This window comes from Geotrypetes seraphini, chromosome 1, assembly GCF_902459505.1.
Source record: "Geotrypetes seraphini chromosome 1, aGeoSer1.1, whole genome shotgun sequence".
Taxonomy (NCBI): domain Eukaryota; kingdom Metazoa; phylum Chordata; class Amphibia; order Gymnophiona; family Dermophiidae; genus Geotrypetes; species Geotrypetes seraphini.
Genome location: NC_047084.1, coordinates 130136483 through 130160025, shown reverse-complemented (window position 1 = coordinate 130160025; position 23543 = coordinate 130136483). Strand labels below are relative to the sequence as shown.

At 39.6% G+C, this 23543-nt stretch overlaps 1 protein-coding gene across 9 annotated transcripts in view; it reads left to right on the top strand.

Annotated features, from left to right (window-relative positions):
- Positions 1–23543, top strand: part of KIAA1109 (KIAA1109 ortholog) — a 908505-nt gene that overhangs the window by 241078 nt on the left and 643884 nt on the right. For all 9 annotated transcript variants that reach the window (XM_033938537.1, XM_033938601.1, XM_033938589.1 and 6 more), the window contains exons 27-29: positions 11171–11429; positions 16747–17569; positions 19919–19989. In XM_033938537.1, the coding sequence (XP_033794428.1) occupies positions 11171–11429; positions 16747–17569; positions 19919–19989 (1153 nt within the window). The remainder of the gene's footprint in view (positions 1–11170; positions 11430–16746; positions 17570–19918; positions 19990–23543) is intronic.

The window sequence follows — 23543 nt, the reverse complement described above, 5'->3', positions numbered from 1 at the left end:
TGAAGCGCTGAGTCGGAGCCTGAGAGACTAATTGATTGATACTTTTATTGTTTTTCCCTCGGCGCTAAATCGGCGCAGCATCAAGACAGATAACATATAAAAAGGGAAAAGAAATATCAGCGAAAACAATCTGATGATACTGAAGGTCATAAAAGTTAAAGAAAGTGTGATTATATCATTTGCCGATTTGAAGGCTAAGAAAATGAGAGAAGGCTCTTGAAGACTTAAATTGAAGAAGACTTGCAGCTTTCTCAGAACGGTAAATTATTCAAATTTAACTGAGAGGTGTCTGACAAGAAAGAGAGAGGGGATAAGGAAAGATAAATTACTGTTTCTAACGGCTTGTCTCTGTACTGATGTGGAGTTGAACTCCTAAGTGTGGCAGTTTGAAGCAGCCATTTCCAGATTAAAGCTGAAACGGAGACCTGAGTGATTAACTGATCTTATAGCCTGAAGCCAATCTTCTTGTTTGCTCACTCTCAGCGTTGGATCGGCATTGAAGCAGATAACAGGAAAAAAAAAAAAAAAAGGATTTATTCATCAACGGAGATATTTTGATAGAGAGATTGACATCAATTGAAGACTTGAAAGAAAAGAGACAAGCGGCGAAATATTGAAACTGATACAGAGAGACAGTGAAGGCAGGCTGAAAAAAAAAAAAAAAAAAAAATTAAATTGACCAAAAGAGGAACTTTGACTGAAAGTGACTATTGTGTCTCCTAATAAATATAAAGAAAGAAGAACCAAGAAAAAGAAAACAACAACATGGCAAGTACCAGACAAAACAAAAATGAGGCTGGTACATCTGCAAAAAGACAGAAACAAGATCAAATAACACCAAGCAAGATACCACTTCCTATTGAAGAGTCAGACATATTAAGTAAAGCAGAAGTTATGGAAGAACTAAGACAAATCAAACAAATGCTTAAAGAAACTATAACTAATATGTCTGAAATGAAAGAAGAAATTTTAAACATTCATAGACAAATGGAAGTTAACAACAAAAGAACAACTGAATTAGAATCAAAAATGGAAATTATAGAAAGTGAATCAAAAAGATGTAAAAATGACAGCCTGGAAATAAATAAATTGAAAGATCAACTGGAGGACTATGAGAATAGAGGAAGAAGGAAAAACATTAAACTTTTTGGAATACAGGAAAATTTAGAAGGAAAGAATACTATCCTTTTCCTTGAAAATTTAATTCCAAAAATAATACAACTAGACTTAAAACAACCACTTGAGATAGAAAGAGCACATAGAATCCCAACCAAAAATTTAGAAAACAAAGGCAAGCCAAGACCGATAATTTTCAAAATGCTTAGATACCAACAAGCATTAGAAATATTAAATGCTGCAAAAAAAGATAAAAACCTAAATTATAAAGGATCTAGAATATGGTTTTTACCAGACTTCGCCAAAAATACAGCAAATAAAAGAAAGAGACTATTAGATATGAGACCTCAACTAAGAGAGAAAGGATTTAAATATGGTCTATATTATCCGGCGAAAATGAGAATATCATCAGGAGACAAATCCTTATATTTTGAGGATCCAGAAAAACTAAAAGATTTTCTTTCTAAACCAGAACCTATGATATATTAACATAAAACATTAAGATGGTTTTTGATGACTCTATGAAGAATTATAAAAATATGAAATATTGAAATATCTGAAGAAAATAAATTAAAAATTGTTCAAATGGATAATGATACATTAATGAAATGTTATGGAAAAATGATTAAAGATATTAAAGATTAATATTGATAGATAGAAGGGAAATTTGTTTGAATATTTAATAATGTTTGCCTGAGGGGGGGAGAATGTTCGGGTTACAGTTCCAATGTGTATCCTTAAGCAGCCAATGTATTGGGTGGGAAAGGGAGGGAAAAAGAGAGTATTTACTAGAATGATTAAGGAAAAAATAAATACAGTGGTGCCTCACACAACGAACTTAATTGGTTCCAGGAGCAAGTTTGTTATGTGAAACGTTCGTTATGTGAAACGCGTTTTCCCATAAGAATACATGTAAAAAAAAATAATTCGTTCTGCAGCATAAAATATGCTAAGATGACATAAAAAAAGATAAATTTTTGGTTATTATTTTTATTTAGATACATCTAAAAACATAATTGTTTTTTAAAACAACACACATTTTTTAAATTTAAAGACAGACTAAGTAGAGTCTAATTTTACAGTGAGAGAGGGCAGAGTCTCAGCGGCAAAAACTGGGACTTAACTGTTCATTTTTTTTTTTTTTTCTACCGTGTTTCCCCGATAAGGCAGGGCCATCAAATAAGACAGCCCCCCCTTTTTAGAAAAAAATGTAAAATAAGGCACCCCCCCGCAAATAAGCCACCCACCGATACCTGCGCTTACCCGAATCGGGTGGTACGGTGGGTGACTCCGTGTGGTCCCTGGCACCCCCGACACGATCGGGGCAAGAGGGAGCTCAAGCCCTCTTGCCCCCCGACTCCCCGACACGATCGGGGCAAGAGGGAGCTCAAGCCCTCTTGCCCCCCCGACTCCCCGACACGATCGGGGCAAGAGGGAGCTCAAGCCCTCTTGCCCCCCCCGACTCCCCGACACGATCGGGGCAAGAGGGAGCTCAAGCCCTCTTGCCCCCCGACTCCCCGACACGATCGGGGCAAAAGGGAGCCCAAGCCCTCTTGCCCCGCCGATTCCCCAACTCCCCGACAATATCGGGCCAGGAGGGAGCCCAAGTCCTCCTGGCCACGGCGACCCCCTAACCCCACCCTGCACTACATTACGGGCAGGAGGGATCCCAGGCCCTCCTGCCCTCGACGCAAACCCCCCTCCCCCCACCGACCGCCCCCCCCAAGAACCTCCGACCGCCCTCCCAGCCGACCCGCGACCCCCCTGGCCGACCCCCACGACACCCCCATCCCCCTTCCCCGTACCTTTCTGTAGTTGGCCGGACAGACGGGAGCCAAACCCGCCTGTCCGGCAGGCAGCCATCGACGGAATGAGGCCGGATTGGCCCATCCGTCCCAAAGCTCCGCCTACTGGTGGGGCCTAAGGCGCCTGGGCCAATCAGAATAGGCCCGGGAGCCTTAGGTCCCTCCTGGGGGCAGGGCCTGAGGCACATGGTCGGGTTGGGCCCATGTGCCTCAGGCCCCGCCCCCAGGAGGGACCTAAGGCTCCCGGGCCTATTCTGATTGGCCCAGGCGCCTTAGGCCCCACCAGTAGGCGGAGCTTTGGGACGGATGGGCCAATCCGGCCTCATTCCGTCGATGGCTGCCTGCCGGACAGGCGGGTTTGGCTCCCGTCTGTCCGGCCAACTACAGAAAGGTACGGGGAAGGGGGTTGGGGGTGTCGTGGGGGTCGGCCAGGGGGGTCGCGGGTCGGCTGGGAGGGCGGTCGGAGGGTCTTGGGGGGGGCGGTCGTTGGGGGGAGGGGGGTTTGCGTCGAGGGCAGGAGGGCCTGGGATCCCTCCTGCCCGTAATGTAGTGCAGGGTGGGGTTAGGGGGTCGCCGTGGCCAGGAGGACTTGGGCTCCCTCCTGGCCCGATATTGTCGGGGAGTTGGGGAATCGGCGGGGCAAGAGGGCTTGGGCTCCCTTTTGCCCCGATCGTGTCGGGGAGTCGGGGGGCAAGAGGGCTTGAGCTCCCTCTTGCCCCGATCGTGTCGGGGAGTCGGGGGGGCAAGAGGGAGCCAGGCGGAGAGAGGGCAGTTAAGCAGTGCCTGCGCGGAAGGATGCAGCTCGGGCGACTTCGTTGTGTGAAACGAAGTTCGTTGTACGGATCAAGACATAAAGTTCGTTGTGCGCAGCGTTCGCTGTGCGAGGCGTCCGTTATGCGAGGCACCACTGTAAGGGATTAGATACTTTAGGGGTAAATATGTGTGTCATGAAAGAAATTTTTTGGATTTTAAATATGAAAGAAGAGGGGAAGAAAAATATAATGAAAAGTATTAAAATATATAATGTCTTTTAAAATATATTCTATTAATGTCAATGGCCTGAACCATGTAATTAAAAGAAAAAAAGTATTAACATTTCTAAAAAAGCAAAATGCGGATATTTACTGTCTGCAAGAGACCCATCTTAATATGAAGGAATCACAGAAACTATCAGGTGGATGGATAAAGGAATGTTTTTATGCTCCAGCAGTGAATAAAAAAGCAGGGGTTGCAATTCTTATAAATAAAAAATGTATGGCCAAGACTAAGGTAAAAAGTTCAGATCCACATGGAAGATGGATACATATTGATATAGGTATGGGAAATGATACCCTGACGTTGTTCAATATATATGCCCCTAATTCGAATCAATCAGAATTTTTTAAAAAGATACAAAATATGTTATTACCACTGGCTGTCTCTAATTTAGTGGTGGCTGGAGATTTTAATGCTGTAATGGATCCATTATTAGATAAAAAACCAGGTAAAAGTATTAAATCTTTAGGTCTAGATAATTTGGTTCAATCATGTGACTTGAAAGATATATGGCGTATTCTTCATTTTAATGATCAGGAATATTCATTTTGTTCACAGGTTCATAAATCATTTTCAAGAATAGATTATATTTTTGTTTCAACAAATAAAGTGCAACAGGTGATTAAAGCCTCCATAGATCCTATTATTATTTCGGATCATGCGGGAGTATGGATAGAATTACAATTAGATCAAATAGAAAATGGTAGACCTCTTTGGAGATTCGATAATGCATTGCTTGTGGATGACAAATTTTTGAAAAATTTTAAAACACAAATTAATGAATTCTTTCAAATAAATTTAGTGGAAGATACATCTATAGAAAATGTATGGGATGCATTTAAAGCAACTATGAGGGGAAATATTATATCATATTCAGCTTTTATTAAGAAACAAATTAAAAAACAATATATAGAATTAGAAAAAGAAATAAAAATATTAGAAGCTAAATTGGTAAATAAATGGGAATATGAAGTTTTGCAAGTTCTTTTGAAAACAAAAGGTAAATATAATGAATTAACTTCAAAAATGATAAGAAAAGATCTATTTTCCAAGCAGGCAATGTATTATGGAAGTTCTAATAAGGCGGGGAGATTATTGGCAAACTATCTTAAAGCAAAAAAAAGGAGAACTAATATTAATGGAATAAAAGATGATAATGGTATAATAACAAATCAAACAAATATAATATTAAAACAATTTTTAAAATTTTATAAGAATCTGTATTCTTCTGAGCCTTGTTTGGTGAAACAAAAAGATGGAAAAAATTTTTTAGATTTAATTAATGGACCTAAAGTTCCTGATCATATAAAACGAAGTTTAGAAGAACCTATATCATTAAAAGAATTAGAAACAGCATTGAAGTCTCTTAGAGTTGGATCCGCTCCAGGTGGTGATGGTTACACAGTAGAATTTTATAAAACATTTCAAAATATCCTTTCCCCACATTTACTAAATTTATATCAGACACAACTTATAAAAGGTAATATTAAAGGTACTATGGCTGAATCAATAATAATTGTTTTGCCTAAGCCAAATAAAGATCCTACTTTGGTTTCGAACTACAGGCCTATATCTTTGATAAATGTTGATAATAAACTTTTGGCGAAAATTATGGCTTTGAGATTAGCCAAAGCTCTCCCATATATTATAGATATGCATCAAACGGGTTTCGTTGCTAAAAGACATTCCTCCAATAACTCTAGACTATTATTTCACATGCTAAACTTATCAAAAAAAATGGATGAACCGGCTTTTACAGTTTCATTAGATGCTGAAAAAGCATTTGATAGAGTAGAATGGAATTTTATGTATCAGGCTTTAGAATGGTTTGGTATAGGTTCTGGATTTATACAAATGGTAAAAACTTTGTATAGCTTCCCAATTGCAAGACTAAATATTAATAATAACATATCTGATGGTTTTCAATTGCAGAGGGGAGTTAGACAAGGATGTCCGTTATCTCCTTTGTTATTTGATGTTGTATTAGAACCCTTATTGTTAGCAATACAGCAAACGAGAGAGATACAAGGTATTCCATATTCAGATATGGAATATAAAATTTCGGCTTATGCTGATGATATTTTGCTTTATTTGAGAAATCCAGAGTCAACCTTATCTTCTTTATTGGAATTAATTGATAAGTTTGGTAAATTTTCAGGTTATAAAATTAATTGGAATAAATCAGAAATTATACCCTTGAATGTTCATTGTGTAAAAGGATTATTTGATAATTTTCCATTCATATGGAAAGAAGAAGGATTTAAATATCTTGGCATTCAAGTTAAAAATACAATTGAAGATACAGTAAAAGAGAATGAAAAATATGTATTAAAAAAAGTTACGGAGTTATATGAACAATGGAACCCATTACATATTTCTTGGTGGGGAAGAGTTCAAACTATTAAAATGATGATGTTGCCTGTAGTTTGCTACCAAATGAGTATGATACCTATTTATTTTCAGGGGTCCTTTTATAAAAAACTTAATAGAATTTTAACAAAATTTCTTTGGCTTGGTAAAATACCTAGAATAGCTTTAGTAACTTTACAAAAATCAATTAAGGAGGGAGGGGTAAATTTTCCAAATTTCTATAGGTACCATCAAGCCTATATTCTACGTCAGGGTATGTATTGGATCCTCCCAGAACTTATAGATAATGCACCAGATTGGTTATATTTGGAATGGCGCCTTATGTTTCCCCTAAATTTAGTTCATCTGCCAAGTATTAATATACCCAGAAGATACAGAGAAAATAAAATAATAATGGATACTTGGAAAACGTTAAGATTTATAGATAAATTAACACCTATCCCAATATACAAATCAACTAATCAATCTATATGGATAAACTCCAAGATCAAGATAGGCGGAGCTCAAATCCTTTGGAAGAACTGGATTATTGCAGGCATTAGATCTCTAGACGATGTTATCTTAGAAGGTAAACTGCTGGATTTTTCACAATTGCAACATAGATTTGGTCTTAATAAAACACAAAGTTTTAAATGGTTGCAATTGAAGCAGGCCATTCAGGTTGGGTTCCCTGAATGGAAAACATTGAACAATCAATATAGTTTAAAGTTCTTATGCTTTAAAGCAGACTTCCTAGGACATCAAGCCGCATTGTGGTATAAATTAATATCTGGATATTTGAATAAAAAACCAAAAAATGGACTAAGAGACATTTGGAGCATTGAGATTGGACATCAGATTAATGCATCTCAATGGCCACTAATTTGGTCTTGGAGAATGGGATGTACAGTGTCAGCATCTATGAGACAAACTTGGTTTTTTTTATTACATAGAGCTTTTTGGACCCCTACACGTTTGCAAAAATTAGACAGTTCTAAATCCAATAAATGCTGGCACTGTAATCTAAAACCAGGGACATTAGATCATTTATTATATCATTGTCCCTATATAAAAATTTTTTGGAATTCAATTTGGCCACAAATTAATAAATTGATGGAAAATTATATTGCAATATCATATGATACAATTTTATTTGGAACAATGATGAGAAAAAAAAGTCAAATTTCACCAGAAAATAACAAGCTTTTATTAATTATGACAGGGGTTGCCATTCAACATATAACTAACAACTGGAAGAATTACAAAAACCTAAATTATACATTTTGGTGGAATACAACATGTCACATATTTAAAATGGAAAGAACAATAGCAATACAAAGGGGGACATATACTAAATTCACAAAAATATGGGGGCCATTGGCAAAATACTGTAATGAATAAATAATAGAATATTTCTTCTTCTTTTCTTCTTTTAAGGATTTTTTTTTTATGACACACATAAAGGGGGGGTAAGGAAAATAATTTATACATAATATATTATAATACATTATATAAAATGTAATATATGAATGAAAACTAATAGAAGGGTGGGGGGAGAGAAAAGAGATAAAATTGATGTAGAACATATTGTATTAGATATTTAAAATGTTATTGAATATCCATCAATTATATTCTAATATGTTGTATAATTTTGATAAAATTCTGAAATATTATATTTAAGTAATAAAAGGGTGGGGGGAGGGTGAGGGGGAAAATCAAATTTAGATATATAATGTACTAGATATAAAAGTGATACTATGCAATTATCAATTGTATTTTAAATATTATGTACACTTTATGTAAAATTTGAAAATAAAAAAATAATGGAAAAAAAGAAAAAAAAAAGAAAAAAAAAAGAAAGCTCCTCCCTCTCAATAACATCAATGATTTTACTCCTAATACTTCTTGGTCCCAAAGAAAATGGGAGGACTGTGACCCATTCTCGATCTCCGAGCTCTCAACAAATATCTTGTCAAGGAGAAGTTCTGGATGCTCTCCCTTGCTCTTCTCTATCCCCTTTTGGCTCAGAGCGAATGGCTATGCTCTTTGGACCTCAAGGAGGCTTACACACATATACCAATCTATCCAGCTTCCAGAAAATATCTTCGATTCCAAATCAGTCATCGTCACTACCAGTACAAAGTTCTTCCATTCGTCCGTGCATCTTCTCCCAGGGACTTCACAAATTGCTTAATCGTAGTGGCAGCAGCCCTCCAATCTCAAGGGCTCCAGGTGTTTCCTTATCTGGACGACTGGTTGATCTAGGCTTTGTCATCTCAAGAGGTTGCTCTAGCGACCACTCACATCATTTCTTTCCTCCAAGCCTTGGGCTTCGAAATCAATTTCCCCAAGTCCAATCTACAACCTTCTCAATGTCTCCAGTTTATTGGGGCCATTCTGGATACAACTCTCATGAGGGTGTGTTTTCCTGCAGATCGCCTAACCGTTCTGCTGCATCTCTGCCAACAGATGTTTCAGCTCCAAACAATTTTTGCGAAGCACATGATGGTTCTCCTAGGCCACATGGCCACCACAGTTCATTTCACCCCACTTGCCAGACTGCATCTTCGTACTCCTCAGTGGGCCATCGCTTCTCAGTGGTTTCAAGCGATAGATCCACTCTCACATCATATCTCTGTAATGTCATCTCTTCTGCAGTCGCTCCACTGGTGGATGACCTCCTCCAATCTATCCAGAGGTCTCCTGTTCCATCTTCCTCCTCATCAGCAGGTGCTCATGATGGATGCTTCTCCATATGCCTGACGGGTGCTTCTCCATATGCACATGAGCGATCTTCAGATGCATGGTCATTGGATGGTCACCGAGCGCAAATTTCAAATCGACTTGCTGGAGCTCAGAATGATGTTTTATGCACTGAAAGCTTTCCAACATCTGCTAAGCAATGAAGTCCTTCGCATGGACAATCAAGTAGCGATTTACTACATCAACAAGCAAGGAGACATGGGCTCTCTACCCGTTTGTCAGGAGGCTCAAAAGATTTGACTGTGGGTGACCACCTGCAACTTTTTTCTGAGAGCAGTCTACATTCAGGGTGAGCAGAATTCCTTAGTGGACAACCACAGCAGAATTCTTCAGCCACCCGAATGGACTCTCAACTCTATAACTCTTCAGTCTATCTTCAAGCAATATGGCACTCCTCAGGTGGACTTGTTTGCAGCTCCCCACAATCACAAGTTACCCCAATTCTGCTCCAGGCTTTACTTTCCTCACCGTCTGGAGGCAGATGAGTTTCTTCTGAATTGGACACAATCGTTACACCAGACAGCTTGGTTTCTCTTTTGCTGATGTCATCACATCTTTCTCAGCCCATGTGTAATATTATTGATGCCTCCTCTCAAACCTCCTCCTGTAGTCTCGGACCTTAATGTGGTTCTTTCCAGGTTAATAAAACCTCCATTTGAACCAATGGCCACAGTTCATCTCAAGTTTGTTACCTGGAAAGTTCTATTCCTCATCTCACTCACTTCTGCATGGAGGGTCAATAAGCTCCAGGCGCTGGCCGCTGATCCACCTTTCACAGTTTTTCACCATGATAAAGTTGTTCTACGCCTGCACCCCCATGTTTGTACCGAAGTTTGCTAGGGAGTTTCATCTCAATCAGTTAATTGTTCTTCCAGTTTTTTTCCCTAAGCCTCACTCATGCTGGAGAAATGGCACTACACACTCTGGACTGTAAATGTGCTTTGGCCTATTATATTGACAGGACAAAGCCACATCGAACATCTCCACAACTCTTCATCTCAATTGATCCCTAACAAGTTAGGGCGTCCCGTTTCCAAAAGAACTCTCTCCAATTGGCTAGCTGCCTACATATCATTCTGCTACACTCAGAATGGACTGCCTCTGGAAAGTTGTGTCACTGCTCACAAAGTTTGAGTTATGGCAGCTTCTGTAGCTTTCCTCAGGTGCACTCCTATTGACAAAATTTGTAAAGCTGCCATCTGGTCCTCAGTTCATACCTTCACTTCACATTACTGTCTGGAAACTTTTTCCAGAAAGATGGGCACTTCGGCCAGTCAGTATTGCAAAATTTATTTTCTTGAAGGCCAACTCTCCCTCCATCCCATTCTACTTAGTTTGCAGGTCACCCACATGTGAGAATATGCTGCCTGCTTGTCCTGGGATAAAGCACAGTTACAGCAGGCAGATATTCTCCCAACCCACCCTCCTCCCCTGGTTGGCTTCTTAGCTGGCTTAGCTTAACTGAAGGGACTGTGCACGTACGTCAGGCGGGAAGGCACTCGCGCATGCATGGTGCAGTCTGATTGCACACTTTCTAAATTTAAAGTTGTGATTCACTTTTCAAGTGTCCTTACCGGGGCTCCGTCGGTGACATCACCCACATGTGAGAATATCTGCCTATTGTCCCTGGATAACACCTGTTACGGTAAGTAACAGTGCTTTCTTTTCGGTGAATTCTTGAATCACAGTGTTGGTTTTCAGTATCTCTTGGATGCATATATTTCTTTTTTAAGTTTCAGGCTCACAAAAATAAAGAATTGTTTTTTAATAATGCATCTTAATGAGTGTCCATATATATACTTAACTCACATTTTTTTCCATTTGAATTTTGTTTTAGATATGAATATCTGCCTTTTCAAACCCTCCTCTAGCAAGGTGTGTCCATACCTCAGAGTGAGCTTACAATCTAAGTTGGTAACTGTGACAGTAGAGGACATAGTGGCTTTGGCTTGGCTTGTCCCGAATCATAGGCACTGTCAGTAGGAGAAGCAAGGACTGAGCCCTAGCATCGCAGTTCTTAGTACAGTACTGTAACCACTAACTTGCTCCTTCCATTGTGCTTTCTTAGTGATGTATTTTTACTGCATATCTTTTTTTTTCAGGTAAGATGAATGGCATAAAAAAGAAAGATTGGGACTCCAGAATGGTGGGGGTAGAAATGGAGAGAAAGGCCCAGCATCTCAGCCTGCAGGTACCTCTGCGATCTCACAGCTCCGCCTCCTCCTCAGAAGAGAACAGCAGTTCCAGTGCAGCACTCCCCCTACTGGCAGGGGAGAAGGAAAGTCCTTCCTCTATCATGGAAGATCAGTTAGGACAAATGGAATTCTCATCCAGCATGAGAATGGAAGAACCTTGTACAAGGTAAATCCCAGGCCCTGCCTTATTGCCAGGGGTCAACTACTGCTAGCAATGCTGGTGAATATACTGTATTTAGGGGGAGTATTTAGGATTGTCAGCAGTCTTTAAGCAATTTTGAATGGTAATTTTTTTCATTGGCAAGCAGAATTGAGATGGTTTTCCTGGGATTGCTGAATGTCACAGGCTGGTGGTTACATCCAGCAATGTCAGGATGGAACTGCTGTCCCAGAGCTCAGAACTTTGTGAGCATGACCTCTGCTGTCTACTCAGCACCTTAGGGTAGGGTTTCTTTTTTAAGAACATAAGAAGTGTCTCTGCTGGGTCAAACCAGAGGTCCATCGTGCCCAGCAGTCCGCTCGTGCGGCGGCCGAACAGGTCCAGGACCTGTGAGGTAGTCCTCTATCTATACCCCTCTATCCCCTTTTCCTTCAGAAAATTGTCCAATCCCTTCTTGAACCCTTGAACTCTGTCCTATCATGCCCTCTGGAAGCGCATTCCAGGTGTCCACCACCCGTTGGGTGAAGAAAAACTTCCTAGCATTGGTTTTGAATCTGTCCCCTTTCAACTTTTCCGAATGCCTTCTTGTTCTTGTAGTTTTCGAAAGTTTGAAGAATCTGTCCCTCTCTACTCTCTCTATGCCCTTCATGATCTTGTAAGTCTCTATCATATCCCCTCTAATTCACCTCTTCTCCAGGGAAAAGAGCCCCAGTTTCTCCAATCTCTCAGTGTATGAAAGGTTTTCTATACCCTTTATCAAACGTGTCGCTCTCCTCTGAACCTTCTCGAGTATCACCATATCCTTCTTAAGGTATGGCGACCAATATTGGACGCAGTACTCCAGATGTGGACGCACCATCGCCCGATACAACGGCAAGATAACTTCTTTCATTCTGGTTGTAATATCCTTCTTGATTATACCTAGCATTCTATTCGCTCTCTTAGCGGCTACTGCGCACTGTGCTGTTGGCTTCATTGTTTTGTCCACAATTACCCCCAAGTCCCTTTCTTGGGTACTCTCACTCAATAACATTCCTCCCATTGTATAGCTGTACCTCTGGTTTCTGCTTCCTACATGCAATACTTTACATTTCTCTACATTGAACTTCATCTGCCATCTCATCGCCCACTCCTCTAGTTTGCTTAGTGAGTGGTCATAAAACAAAACTCTCCTATACAGTAATTTAAAATTGTTGTTTTTCCTGTTTCTGATTTTATAATTTTTCTATCCTATCCTTTATTTTCTACATACACAAAATAAATATATATATCTTAATTGTGATTAATGTCCCAATTACAAAATTTAATTTCAGTTAATTGCCTGGTAGACTCTCAAACCTAACCTAATAGTTGACGTACTCTTTGCCTTATGGCAGCATCAGTTGGTCCAACATAAGAACATAAAAATAGCCTTACTTGTCAGACCAGTTGTCCATCAAGCCCACTAGTCCATTCTCAAGGTGGCCTGACTACTAATGTCTCAATCTGAGGGTAAGGAGCTCGTCTCATTAAAGTTCATTAACACTGCCATCAAGATATGAGACAAATCTTATCAGGCATTTGAAATCAGAATGATCTGTGCCATACAAGGTTTTTTTTCACTGGCTTTTTCTGTAGTTATTCAGATCAGCAATCAAATGGCAATGTTTTCTGTGAGTAAACAAGGGAATATCCTTAATGAGATGCAGCAGGAATTATGGACTTGGCTATAGCCAATTGCATCCAGATGCAGTCTGTCTACATCTCCAATCTGTAGAATCAGTTATTGGCAAAATTGGCAGACTGTTTTATCCTCATGAATGATCTTTGGATGCAACTCTTCTGAGTTCTTCACTCCTGCAAGAGAGGAGAGAATTCCTCAAATGAACTCTTTTTGCCACCAAGGACAATGCAAAGCTTCCTTCTCCAGTTTCTCTCATACTAAGAGTTCTAGCAAGTTCTGGCAAAATCATAGCATTATGTTTCTTGTGATGCCTTACTGGCTTTAGTAGAACTGGTTGCCTTTACTTGAGAATTGGGAAGTTCTACCTCCTTACAAACTGCTCCATTTCCCAGCACTAATAACTCAACAGGAGGGCTGTCAATTTCATCTAGACCTAAAGTCTCTAACCCTTATGGCTTGGAAATTGAGCAGCCTCTAGTTTCTGCCCTAGGTGTTTCACAATCCATCCAAGACATCCTGATAGCTGCTGGGAAGCCTTCTACTAGATAAACATAAGCTTTCAAGTACAACAGATTTCTAACAGCCTCAGCCCCATCAATTGTCCTCCTACAAGTACAGTGGAACCTTGGTTTACGAGCATAATTCGGTCCAGAAGCATGCTCGTAAACCAAAATACTCGTATATCATTGTAGTTTAGAAGCTGGGACTTTAGATCATTTAATTTTTTTCTGTCCCTATATAAATGCCTTTTGGAAGTTAATTTGGGGCCAAATTAATTCATTGTTAGAAAATCATGTTGCCCTTTCATATGATACTATATGAGATTTAAGAGCCCAATTTCAGCAAATAATAATAAACTTTTATTAATATTGACCGGGGTTGCCATTCAACATATTACTGGAAACTGTAAAGATTATACTAAACTTAATTATACCTTTTGGTGGAATTCAGTATGCCATATTTATAAATGGAGAGGGTGCTTGCTATACAGCAAGGAAATTATCACAGTTTTAAAAAGATTTGGGGGCCATTGATTACATATTCTAATGATCAGACACCTTAAACACCTTGTTTTATATAAGATATAGATGGGGTGGGATTGGGAAATATGATAATTGCTAATTGAATTATTATTAATAGATGGGGTGGGTGGGAAGGGATTATTTTATACTTTAATGTAATTTAATGTAATTGGATCCTCCCATTCCTCATGGAGAATGTACCAGACTGGTTATATTTAGAATGGCGACTCCTGTTTCCATTATATCCGGAACATCTTATAAGTATAACAATGCCCAATAGATATAAAGATCACAGAATTTTATTAGATACATGGAAAACACTAAGATTTATTAGTAATATTACAACAGATCCAATAACTAAATCGTTAAATCAATCCATTTGGGTAAACTCCAGGATCAAAATTGGTGGATTCAAAATAATATGGAAGCAATGGATAATTGCAGGTATACGGTCTTTAAATGATGTTATAGTAAATGGATCCATGCTTAGTTTTTCACAATTGCAACAGAAATTTGGATTGAACATAACACAATATTTTAAATGGATGCAATTGAAGCAAGCCATCCAGGAAGGGTTCCCTGAATGGAAAAATCTTAATACTCAATATAGTTTGCAAATCCTTTGCTTTCAGGCAGATTTTTTGGGACACCAAGCCGCAAAATGGTATAAATTATTATATGGATTTTTAAATAAAAAAAAAAGAACAGGACTTAGGGACATTTGGAGTATTGAGATAGGACAGACAATTTCTGCAACTCAATGGCAAAAATTTTGGTCCTGGAGAATACATACTACAATGTCAGCATCTATGAGTCAAACATGGTTATTTTTATTACATAGAGTTTTATGGACCCCTACTCGGTTACAAAAAATAGATAGTTCTAAATCTAATAGATGCTGGCATTGTAAGGTAGAAATTGGGACATTAGATCATTTAATCTATTTTTGTCCCTGTATAAATGCCTTTTGGAAAACAATTTGGCCCCAAATTAATATATTATTAGAAAATCATGTTGGACTTACATATGACACAATTTTATTTGGAACAGCAATGAGAACACAGAGTCCAATATCAGCAAACAATAATAAACTTTTATTGATATTAACAGGGGTCGCCATACAACAAATTACTCAAAACTGGAAAGATCATACAAAATTAAATTTCACTTTTTGGTGGAATTCTATTTGCCATATATATAAGATGGAAAAAGCAATAGCGTTACAACATGGTTATATATTTTTTTTTTAAAATTTTATTTATTGAATTTTTCAATTTTTACAATGTTTGAAATTCAAGTGATATAATTAATTACTATATATCATTGTATCTATCATTAATACAACTTAATTTATAAATAGTATATATTATATATAATCAAAAGTTATACATCCCTCCCCTTTTTCCAATTAATGATTCTAAAAATTATACATGTCCCTCCCCTTTTCTATATAAGTATTATAATTGTGCTAAGAAATCTAATCATGGTTATAAAAAATTTAATAAAATCTGGGGACCATTGGCTCTTTTTTCTAAAGATCAGATATCATAGCACAATGATAGATCATATAATAGGGGTTAGGGTGGGTACAATATTATAATAACAGATGATTTATAATTTATTGCAAAAGGGGTTTTTATATATGTTTGTATTAAAATATATATTGATGGATATTCAAGTGTATATTGAAAATTATATGTATTATATATTTATCACTTGATGTAAGAAATTTAAAATGAATAAAGAACTTTAAAAAAAAAATGTTTATAAGTAAGATTGTCAAGTGAATTGTTTAAAAATTTATCTGATTGATTATTATACACTTGTTGTAAGATATGAAAATGAATAAAGATTTACAAAATACTCGTATATCAAAGCGAGTTTCCCCATAGGAACTAAGGGAAACTCGCTTGATACATTCTCACCCCCCTGAGGCCAGCGGCACTGCTTCCCCCCCCCCTCGCGTGAACCGGCACCCCCCCTGCCCGAACAACTTCAAACTTATCCCCCTCTGGCACCGGCACACAGCCCACAGGACGTGCTGGTGCCGCTTGAAGAACTTCCTGCCTCTTGCTGGGCCTTGAGCATGCATCTGCGCATGCTCAAGGCCTTCTAGTTCTCCCTCTCGCCGAGAATCTCTTAGATGATATTTGGCTCTTAGCCCTTATTGACATGCCAAACAGCACAGTATCATACGATAATGCCATCGGATTTTCCAACAATCATTTTATTTGACCCCATATTGATTTCCAAAAAGCAAGAATCAATGGACAATAGAATAACAAATGATCTAATGTCCCAGCTTTGAGATGACTGTGCCAGCATCTATTTGACGAACTGGGGTCCAAAATGCTCTATGCAACAGAAAAAAACAGGTTTGTCTCATAGATGCAGACACTGTACATCTCATCCTCCAAGCCCAAATTCATGGCCATTGAGACGCAGTAATTTGGTGCTTAATCTGAGTGCTTCAAAGGTCTCTTAGACCTGTTTTCGGTTTCTTATTTAAAAATTCAGATATTTCTTGAGAACATAAATTCAGATTTCTTGAGACCATAAATGAGATGGACTGCAGCATTCTGAACGATTCTCAGTAAAATTGTTTGGCGTGCCTAACTTCTGTTTTTTCTATTTTTAGTGCTTCTGCAGAGACTTCAGGAACCAGCCCAGTCTCTCCCAACGCCCAGGATAGATCCCCTCTCAGGTCCCCTTTAAAGCGCCAGGCGTCTGTGTGCTCTGCCCGACTTGGGAGCACAAAGAGCCTCACCGCAGCTTTTTATGGGGACAAGCAACTAGTTGCAGTTGGCGTTCAGTTCAGTAGTGATGTTTCACGGAGTGATGAAAACGTCTTAGAGTCTCCGAAGCAAAGAAGAAGCTTTGGCTCCTTCCCATACACACCATCTGCAGATTCTAACACCTTCCACCAATATCGTTCAATGGACTCCAGCATGTCCATGGCGGACAGTGAAGCTTATTTTTCAGCAGCAGAGGAATTGGAACCCATAAGTAGTGATGAAGGTCCTGGCACATATCCCGGAAGGAAAAAGAAAAAAAAGCAAGCACAACAAATTGATTACAGCAGAGGTTCTATATATCACAGTATAGAAGGACCCCTGACTGGTATGACTTATGGGGAGGCTATAAAGACATTGCCAGATAGGAATTATGCTTCCCAGACATCCTTTGTGTCTGCATTGGGAGGAGAGGAGGAGAGAATGGAGCATGTGTATGCAGTGGAGGCTGAGAAGGATATAGAGAATGAACAAATAACTCCCCAGCAGCCTGTGATGGCCTGTTACCAGAATTATTTAACCCAGTTCCAGGTCTCCAACTGGTCAGTAAAACATCCAGCAAACAAAAGAACATCAAAATCTTCATTGCATCGCCCTCTGGACTTAGACACGCCCACTAGTGAGGAAAGCACATTATCCTATGAGCAGCTTTCCGTCCCATCTTTCAAGGTATGCTGAAATACAGAGGTCAATAAACATGCACTGTATTTAATTCACACAGACCTGGTGCAATACATAAACAGCAATTGCAAATTTAGTATACACAAAAAAGTATCTAATGAAATAGAACAAATTACATATATGTCCAGTAGTATAATAGCAATCTTTCAAATTAGACCTCATTCAATCCCTTCACCCTAAATTGCAGATAAACTGGACATTCCCGGTGATACATCATTGTGGTAGACTAGCCTGGTTTGGCAGAAGCAATTAGCACACAAATACCTTTCACAGACCCAAAAAACACTTTTCTTTGTTTGCCTCACCTCAGCCAACTGCTACAGGTATCGGTCTGTTTTCCAAGGCCTGCTTCTGCCCATGTCTAGGGAAAACTTGAGAGTTCCTCTTTCTCCCTTGGGGACCTCTCTAGTATCCCTCTCTGTCTGAGGTAACTCAGCTCTAAGCTGCTGATCCCACTACATCCTGGGATTTGTAGTTTTTTCTTTCTGATTAGCATCCCCTGCTTCCTGGAGGTATAATATTCACATGGGTGAGGGAAAATCCCTGAATCTGCCACAATCCTTTTTTACGTGCTCGCTAATACAAGTCTTTCTTTCACTCAAATTGCAAACATAACACTCAGGTTTATAATTGGTTCCCAAACTGCACTTAGTGGAGAAATTATATCAACATGGCTCACTGTTAAGCTGGATTATTTTACTGTTCAGACTGCATAAAATGGAACCTATGCTAAAATAGCCCAAGTTAGTGGTAAAATGGCGAAACCAACACTCACTGGGGAAGTGTATTGCTAAATAATCACCAAGGAAAAGTTGATACTAGGTAACAAAAGAAACAGGAACTACTTTTTCACGGAGAGGGTGGTGGATGCCTAGAATGCCCTCATTGGACAGGCATTAGAGTTCAAAAATGTGTGGGATAGATACAAAGAATCCCGGAATAAAAAGAGGCTAGTAGTGACACCAGCACTGTGTCCATGTATACCATAAATTCATGGGAAAACATTTACAACCTATGGTTAGCAGAATTGAAGTGCTCTTCCATCAAAGCAATCCCCAGAAACCCAGCTCAAAAACCGCACAAAGTCTCCACAAGGCGCCTCGGTGTCAGCAGTGGCATCTTGGCTTCATTAGAAAAGGGCGTGCAATCTTACTTTCTAATCCTATATAAAGGGTCTCAGTGTTAAAAATAAATACATAAATAATTAAGTCTTCAGGATTTCTTTTAAAATTCTTTATTAAGTTTCCAACTACAATTGTGCAATAAATGATTCAGAAGTATGGATACTTAAAAACAAGCACAATGGAACTTACAGACTTCAACATACAATTATAATATATATCCCTACCCTCCCACCTAATATACAATTAAATAAACCTTAATGAAATTATTCATGAAATCCCTAAGCCAAACTCCAATTCCATTTCTTCCCCCCACCCCCCACCCTCCCTACATGTCTATAAAATAAAACTCTTTACAAAATTTAGCCAATGGCTCCCAAACATCCAGAAAGTTCGTGTAGCGTCCCTGTTGTATGGCCAAGCAACGTTCCATTTTAAAGGTGTAACAGAGATTCTCACCAGAATGTATAGTTCAGCCTATCCCAGTTTTTCCAATTTCTTAAGACGAGCTGCACGGCAACCCCTTTCATTACAAAGAGTAACTTATTATTGCTCACAGATAATTGATTTTTAACTCTCATAAGTATCATACGATAAAGCCACTGGATTCTCCAAAATTGCAGTATCAAGGGACATTAGTATAATAAATGATCAAGATGACAGTGCCAGCATCTATTCGACTTGGAACTATCTAATTTATGTAAGCGAACAGGGGTCCAAAAAGCTCTATGTAATAAAAAAAAAACCAAGATTGTCTCATAGATGCTGACACTGTACATCTCATCCTCCAAGACCAAATTCGTGTCCATTGAGACGCATTAATCTGATGCTTTATCTCAATGCTCCAAATGTCACAAAGACCAGTTTTTGGTTTTTTATTCCAAAATCCAGATAGTAATTTATACTACTGAGCGGCCTCAGGATTTAAATAACAGTGCAGTAATGTGAGTACACATTCTCATGCACACGCTTTTTAAAATTTTGTGTGTGTGCTTGTATGAAAGGTTTTTCTGTATTCGTCGCTAAGCTAAACTTGAAAAATGAGTATACAATCTGGTATGAAGTGGTGATTTCAACGTAGCTCTGATTACTTTGGCCTCCTTGTCTCTAATAGTTTCTTCTGAACCTAGAAAAGCAGACATTATGGCAAGCAATTTCATTCTAAAGCCATTTCATTAAAGCTACATTTTATCTAAATATATATTTTTTATTTTAGGTTGTAAAACAGGGTCTTTCTGCCACTGCTCTTCTAGACAGGGGAATGCAGCTGATGGGCTCAACATCCAGGTGAGACATGGTTTACAGAATGTGACAGTAGAAAAAGACTATTTATTTAATCTGTCCATCCAAATCAACTTCCTTTCACTCCCTTAGTGCATATCCCGTATTTTCTCAGCTGTCGCCCTTACAGTACCTTACCTAGAGTACTCTTGTTTTCCACCTTTTTCAGCCCCGTTCTATGATCATTTATTTCACAGCTTCCCTGATATTTAGAGACTCACCTCCCATGAATTTATACTTGGTGGTATATTTTAAAGTTTAAAGGGATGATAATGTAGCATGCATGCAGATCCTGGAGGAAAACCTTTTTCCTGATACAGACCTAAGACTGGGGTGAATATTGAATTTTCTATACAAATATTCCAAGCAAAAGCAGCAATATCAGAATTTCTCATTAAGAAGAAAGTGAATGTCCTCAAGTGGCTCAGACCTGAATCCAGGCTGTCACTGCTCTGATTGATTATAAGTTAAAAAAAAAATAAAATCCGGTTTGTGAGTAACACGGTTTGCGAGTGTTTTGCAAGACGAGCAAAACATTCTCGCAAATCGTGACTCAACCTGATTTGCGAGCATCGCTCCCCCCCTGCCCGTAAATACCCCCCCCCCCGGTATGAACCAGCATCACCCACCCAAACAGAAGCCTTACCTCATCTGGCACCGGCACGCAGCCCTCAGGATGTGCTGGTGACCAAAGATCCTGCCTCTTGCCTGGGCCTTAAGCATCTGCGCATGCTCAAGGCCTTCTGATTCTCGCTCTCTCCGAGATTCTCAAGATGCATAAAAGAGAATGCCACTCCTTTTAGAGTCGCTATTTTTCGGCAGCTCTTGGAGACTATTTTAGGGTTGTATCCTTTTTGTTTGAAGGATTTATTTAGGGTTTTTAGATGTTTATCTCTTTCTCTTGGGTCAGAGCAGATATGCTGGTATTGTGTGGCTTGGCTGTATATAATGGATCTTTTTTATATGTGAGGAGTGGAAGGAAGCTGGAGTTGTGGAGGTAGCTAAATCTGTCTGTAGGTTTCTTGTAAATAGATGTTTATATGTAACCATTGTTGATAGAGATTATGGTGTGTAGAAAATTGATGTTTTCTGGGGGAGTAGTCAATTTTGAATTTGATTGTAAGATAGTATATATTGAAAGAATTGTAACATTGTTTGAGAGTCTATTCTCCCTCAGTCCAAATCATAAAAATGTCCTCAATATACCAGTGGTATTTCAGGGGCATTGTCTGATTTGTATTTACAAATGTCTCTTTTAGTTCTATCATGAAGAGGTTTGCATATTGTGGTGCCATTGTGGTTCCCATAGCAATGCCCAAGATTTTCAGCTTCCAGTGAGTGCTGGTGGTCCAGGGTTGATGTTTTTAGGAATTGCTTACATGCAGTAATACCATCTGCATGGGGGATGTTGCTGTATACTGATTCTACATCCATTGTAACAAAATACGCCGAGTGGTAGCTGCTTGATATTATTTAATTTGTTCAAGATGTCTGAGGTGTCTTGTATGAAGCGCTCTGTCTTCTGCACTAAGGGTTTAAGAATCCCGTCTATAAATCCAGATATTTCTTCTGTGACTATGCCAATACCAGATATAATTGGTTTGCCAGGGTTGCCAGGCTTATTAATTTTTGGCAGGATGTAAAGTGTGCCCACAGAAGGATGGTTAGGTATGAGTTTCTTTAAATGTGACTGTACAGTGGTACCTCGGTTTACAAGTGCACTGGTTTGCGAGTGTTTTGCAAGAAGAGCAAAACATTCGCAAAATTGGCGCCTTGGAAACCGAGCGTGCCTCGATTTGCGAGCTGCGCCCCCCGCGATCCGGCACCCTCCCCGCCGTGATCTGGCACCCTCCCCCCTGCTGCTTCTTACTGTCATCTGGGCCAGGGCACCGGCACCGGCATGTCCTGTGCGTTGGTGCCAGTGCCCGAAGATCGGCCTCCTCTTCTTGCAGGGCCTTGAGCATCTGTGCATGCTGAAGGCCTGCGAGTTCACGTTCTCTCCGAGATCTCCGGCGGGGGGGGGGGGGGGGAGGGTGCCGGATCGCAGTGGGGAGGGTGCTGGATCGCAGGGGGGCCTTCGGGGGGAGCAATGCCGGTTCTCGGGGGGGGGGGGGGGGTGATAGAGCAGTGCCGCTGGCCTCGGGGGAGTGGGAATGTATCAAAGCGAGTTTCCATTATTTCCTATGGGGAAACTCGCTTTGATAAACGAGCATTTTGGATTACGAGCATGCTCCTGGAACGGATTATGCTCGTAATCCAAGGTACCACTGTACTTGCTTTTGGATGTGTTTTGATGAGGTTTTTTTTAGCTGTTTAGTATAATCTTCATGTATTGTCTGACAGTTGTCTGTGCCCTTCTCCACTATAATTTTGTGTGTCCGCAATTACAGAGCCTCCTTTGTCTGCAGGTTTGATGACAACATTTTGATTATTTTGTAAGCTTTTTATGGCAGTTCATTCTGATTGGGGAAAGGTTGTACAGAATTTTCTTTTGTTTGCTGGAAAGTTGTGATTTTACTCTATGTATGAAACTTTCTGTGTAATTGTCTAGTTTTGTTCATCCTGTGGGGCAAAGGCTCCAGGAGGCAAGGGCACTGGCTGGTTGGTCTACGGGTTTGATTCTCACTTAGGGTGTGAGAGGTCCTGGATTCAACTCCCAGAAGAGCCCTCCTCTCCTGGGAAAGCAGGTGAGGTCAGTACTAGTTAAAGGAAGCTCCTGTGATTCACTAGTTAAAGGCACTTCTTCCATCTTCCACAGGTCATGGGTTGAAATCCACACAGCCCTCCAGTACCTTAACAGCTTCTTTATATGGTGATTCAGTATAGGATGGGTTGGGGTGGGCATTAATGGGAAGGAACTCCACTAACTTGGAACATGAGGATGTTACTGGCCAGACTTTTACGGTAGATCTCCTGCAAACAACGGGATGGTTGGATAGGCTGCAGTGAGCTTAGATGGCAACTTCAGCAGTTGGTACCTAGGGCAATACCAGGTGGACTTTAGTCTATAATAATAACAACAGTTTATATACCGCAGGACCGTGAAGTTCTATGCGGTTTACAAAGATTAAAAGATAGTACAAATAGGCGAACTTAAACTTTACACGAGCCTCCATCGGTAGCCAGTGCAGCTGTCGGTAGTAAGGTGTCACATGATTAAACTTCTTCAGCCTGAAAATTAGTTTGATTGCTGCATTTTGCACTAATTGTAATCGTCGCATATTCTTTTGGGAAATTACTAAATAGGCAATGTTACAGTAATCAAGTTGACTCAGTACGAGGGATTGTACCAGGATTCTAAATGCTGGCATATCAAAATATGCTCTAATGGATCGAAGTTTCCATAGAGTGAGAAAACCCTTTCTGATTAAGGAGTCCTTCATGGTTAAGCACTGGTCTAGTATTACACTCAATACCTTCAAAGTAGACTGAATAGGATAACTAAGTTTATTGATGCATAGCGGTGTTTTGGTGTCAAACGGGTGTGGCGAAGCTACAAAAATTTTTTTTTTTCTGAATTAAGTTTCAGTTTGAATTCAGTCATCCATCAAATTTAGTGC